The following is a 5168-nucleotide window of genomic DNA, read 5'->3' as shown; positions in this document are numbered from 1 at the left end:
CAGCAAGGCTCGAACCCAGGACCCTGTACACCATAGACAAAGTTAGTTACCACTAAGGCATGTCAGATATCTATAACCCTGATGTATTCGCAAACATATCATCCAGCCCAGTCATTCAACAGTAGATAGAATGTATTCCAACATGTAGATGTATGTGTGTGTGTAAATATATTAATATCTAAACAGATACAGCATATATATATATATATATATATATATATATATATATATATATATATATTTGAGTATATATACATGCAGATGCTTACATCTATAGATATATACGTCTACGTCTATATATCTAATATATACAGCAAGTTATATATATGTAAGCATATATATATATATATATATATATATATATATATATATATATATATATGGGTTCATGTCAAACCCACGACATGTTGAAATATCGAAAGTGACTACACCGAAACGGAACCATCGACATTTCAAAACATCGACAGTTCAGGTATACGAAAGGACAGCACTAACATGGGTCCTGCAAGGGGGAAGTAGTATGGGTACAGTATCATACCATATCCTTTACTTCCCCTTGCAGGACCCATGTTAGCGCTGTCCTTTCGTATACCTGAACTGTCGATGTTTTGAAATGTTGATGGTTCCATTTCGGTGTAGTCACTTTCGATATTTCAACATGTCATGGGTTTGACATGAACCCATATATATATATATATATATATATATATATATATATATATATATATATATACATACATACATATATATATATATATATATATATATATATATATATATATATATATGTAGGTATATACAGACATAGTTATATTTATGTAAGCAAACTGGCCTGCTGAAGGAATTGGACGTTTAACAACTTTGGACACTGACTGTTTCATTCGACTATTGGAAGGACAGCACTATGGCAAGCTCGGACTGGATGGCATTGGGAAGAGCTGATGAGAAGAGCAGTGATGCAAAGGAGAGAACTATTACTGTGTCAGGATTTCCAGATAGGATACTTCCAGACGATGAGATGAGTGACAAACTCATAATTCATTTTCAGAAATCAAAAAATGGAGGAGGAGATGTGGAAACTATTTATTATCCAGCTAAAATTCCAGGAGTGGCGTATATAGTTTTTGATGACATTAAAGTTGCAAAACGAGTTTTGGGAAAGGAGCACATTTTTGAAGATCCAAGAATACATGGAAGATACAAACTGAACATTTCCCTCTACAGTGAAGATGTCTTTACATCTGTCTCTGTCATTCTTGACCTGAGCATTTTTCACAAGAAATACAGGCTTCTAGACTTTGTACAGCATCTGAAAGAGAGTTTTCTGTCCTTAACTCTGTCTGAGATATATGCCAGTGGGAGACTTAGTGTTACTGGCCCCTTCTCTGCAATTAAAAAGCTACGGGAATATGTTCTTTCTGAAATTGAAGCATTAACATATAATGATATTTTTCTTTCTCAAAGGACAGAGAAGCAAAGCTCTGAATATTTTTCAAAGAATGTATTGTCTTTAGATATGACTCCAGGTAAAAGACTTATCGATGATATTGTTACAAACAAAGAAATGTTGTTTGTTGATACTGATATTTATAAATATATGATCCATATATGCAGAAATCAGTATGAAAAAGAATTGAAAAAACACAACATTAAAGCCAGCATACATGAAATGGGTGAAATCACAGTGGTATACCTTGAAAATGAACGTAGCAATCAAAACAATGTAAAACTGGCAAAAAAGCAGTACTGGTCTTGATTGACAAGTTGCAGAGACTTAAGAAAAGAACAGATTTTGCTTACTAACTTTAGTACTGAGGAAAGGAAAAACATAGAGAAAATGTGCAAAGATTTGGAAGACTGTTATCGCTACCTACGTATTCTTCCAGTTGATGATTGTATTGGATTAGTTGGCAGCTCTTCAGATTGCTATAATTTTATTCACAGTCTGGAAAGGATCACAGGTATCAAGATAAAAAGCAGAGTCTTACCTGCAGAATCTAAAAATACTTCTACTGCAAAAGGTGTTTTATCAGTGTTCAACAGCTCACCTGAACAAAACGGTGATAGTGAACCTTTATCTTTGCCCACAGTTCTGAATCATAGTAGATTAAGTTCTGCAACACATGTGCTCCCCCTTCTGATAATTTGACCAACATTAGGAATAAAGGTGGCCCCCAGCCTTGGCACACATTTTCAAGTACACAAGATTCATTGTCAGAAGAAAATAAAATGCCTAGGTCTTTAAGTCTGTATCAATCATCATTCAGTAGTAAATGTACCAGATGTAATCTAGATGAAACTTTCTTTGCATCACTTCCTCTAATATAGTCCTTCATTTACACATTCTAATTCTTACACCAAACAGGAAAGTAAAAGCTACCATCAGTAACACTTACTTGTATTATGGGAAGACAAAAACTCAGTCTGGTGTGATAAATTATACATTTTTATGGATTAGTGGAAATTTTTCAGACTAAGTGAATAGTTAGCAGTTAAACATTGGTAAAAATAAACAGGGTGGACTTTCGAGCAGTAATACTAAGTGATTGAGCACAAGCCAAGGTCATATAGAATATTTAGTACACTTTATTCATATAGAATGTACATTTAACATGAAAATGAATGTAGGAATCTCTGTACAGTTCTGTACATTATATATATATATATATATATATATATATATATATATATATATATATATATATATATAGGTATATACAGACATACATCTGTCGATAACAATGGGAAAATAACTAAAACATATATGTCCACATGGACCATTAATGGGGTTGACAGGCCCCAAACAATGTACGTCTTGTACGAATAGGTATACCCCCCCACAGCCAAACACGTCTGCCCTGCAATACACTACCAGGCATTGCAGATCACGTAACCAGGACCTGACATGACATGGGCACAAGATGTTAACAGTACTAAATCCCACCTGTATGATGTCAGGCTGGTATTGGTAACATATCATGCAGTACAGTCTGGCTCCCATATGAAATGTACAATGTGGAAGCTATCAACATCCCTAGGGTACATATACACAGACATATATATGCAGATACAGATACACACACACACACATATATATATATATATATATATATATATATATATATATATATATATATATGTGTGTGTGTGTGTGTGTGTGTGTGTATGACTAAACATACACATGCAGAGATATGTACAGTAAGATACATATGTAGAAGGTGCACACAATATGGAACAGCCACTATGCCTACAGTTAACACCTTAACAACTGGGCACAGTATGAGCCACCCATACAAATCTAAATTGTTGCCTGCAACATATACCCACAGAGAGGTCATAGGTTATAACACCACACACACAGATTTGCATAAATGGAAAACCTTTATTTGTGTACTATTACAGTTGTATATGCCATGTCATATAGCTGTTCAGACACTGACATCCATATTAACAGAGTAATGCAACTGTGAAATGGTTATACTAAACAGTAGTCTGGAAAGGTTTACAAATGTTGTTGTCCAGGCCGAGCCCTTCAAATAGTACAATAGTAAAGACAGACTGGTCCACATGATACCAAACAATCAACAGTAAGTAATGCAGGTGTATATTCCAGTAGCCTTTATCTACACTCGGCACAGAATCACTAGGTGGTAAAGACCTCAGTTGACACAATGGGATGTAATTGTTACATAACAAGGCATAACTGAAACCATCACAAGCACACTGACAAACAGAACAGTCTGCATGGCAGGAGGCAGTAGGCCTGCATTAACCCAATTTATGTTATTAATTTAAATATAGGTGAATTGTATGGTAATGTACATCCAGATACCTTAAGGCAGCTCACCCCTGATACCCCCACATGTTGTAACAGCCAAGGTTATTTATGGTGCATCCCCACCCGGCTCAATAATACAGGGCCGTATGCCACTTTTACATACACTGGCCTCTGGAGTGTATAAGGGCACACATGTATTGTGTAGGTGAAGCCCACACGTATATGGCCCCAGCCCCACCGTACATTTCCTATTGGGGAATGCACATGTACCTGCATATATAGCAGGCTCTACAGACATGTCACAGCACAGAGTACAATACATCAGTGTGAAAGTGCATAATCATAGCCAGTGTGAACACAGCCACGTATGGTTACACTAGCATTATATTACAGTATATGGACTATTTGTTCAACACCATCCTCATATGTGCCACTCACACACTAACCCTATATATACTGGGCCACTACACAGTGTGGTCTGATGCCTGTCTGTGGTATGGGACATGTGTGTGTATGGCCCTACAAATATGTAAGCCGATAGGATAGCATACACTGGAGCAACATGTAACATCAGATAGAACGGGACCAAGAACAATTACATCTACCACAGTCTTTACACAGGCCAATGTACATATTATCAATACACACACTGTTGACATCCACCTTATGTACACAGACCTCAGTACTTTACACGCAACCACAGAATGTCCAAGTGATGTCATCAGATATAACCCCTACTATACATAACATGTGTAACAGTCTGATATCTCACTGGCTTGTTATCAGATATGATGTCACTAATTATGGTGTACAGCACATATGCACTCCTTACTGCATGACATATGTACAAAGGTTGACAGGGTTGTGGCTGGAGGCACATACACAGGGCCAGTATTGACATGTTGCTGTGATAACCTCATACATTTACTGTTCTAACATATGTCCTATGAGGGATATGAAGTCAGTAACTCTCATGGCTGTCACCATCTACAGACTGCAATCTTCACACTACCTTCTACAGTTCACAAATGGGTGCTCTATGGGTAACACCTGAAACAAAAGGCACCACGCACTGGCCAGTCTGCAGATGACCCAGATGACCCTACAGATGGGTGTTCCCACATAAACATAGCGCTGACAAGGAAGGTATGAAAACATGTAGGACAGCCATATCCACACACACCCTGTTAAACCAACATTAATCCAAATGCAGTATAGCAGCACTTACAGTCTGTAGTCAGGTCAGGCACATCCCCCTCCTGTGTGTTGGCCTGTTTCCACAGTGTTTCTTGTTAGAGGTAAATCCCCAATCCATCTGAGATGCTGTTTGCCAAACAACAGATCGAGTTCTTGCTCGCAGTGAAGGAAAGGCCCAACACCAACATGATGT

At 37.2% G+C, this 5168-nt stretch overlaps 1 protein-coding gene across 1 annotated transcript; it reads left to right on the top strand.

Moving 5' to 3' along the window:
* Positions 1 to 877: 877 nt before the first annotated feature.
* Positions 878 to 1756, top strand: LOC122805273 (RNA-binding protein 43-like). Its single transcript, XM_044075362.1, has one exon. It carries the CDS (start codon positions 905 to 907, stop codon positions 1754 to 1756), a length of 852 nt encoding a protein of 283 aa, XP_043931297.1. The 5' UTR covers positions 878 to 904.
* The last annotated feature ends 3412 nt before the right edge of the window (positions 1757 to 5168 follow it).

Source organism: Protopterus annectens, chromosome 6.part1 (genome assembly GCF_019279795.1).
Source record: "Protopterus annectens isolate FY-2018-M chromosome 6.part1, PAN1.0, whole genome shotgun sequence".
NCBI lineage: Eukaryota > Metazoa > Chordata > Ceratodontiformes > Protopteridae > Protopterus > Protopterus annectens.
The sequence above is the reverse complement of the archived record's forward strand: the minus strand, read 5'-3'. Positions and strand labels throughout refer to the sequence as shown.

Bases quoted from the DNA above. Each gene is read 5' to 3' on its own strand.
- LOC122805273 (XM_044075362.1), top strand. From the start codon at position 905: ATGGCAAGCTCGGACTGGATGGCATTGGGAAGAGCTGATGAGAAGAGC.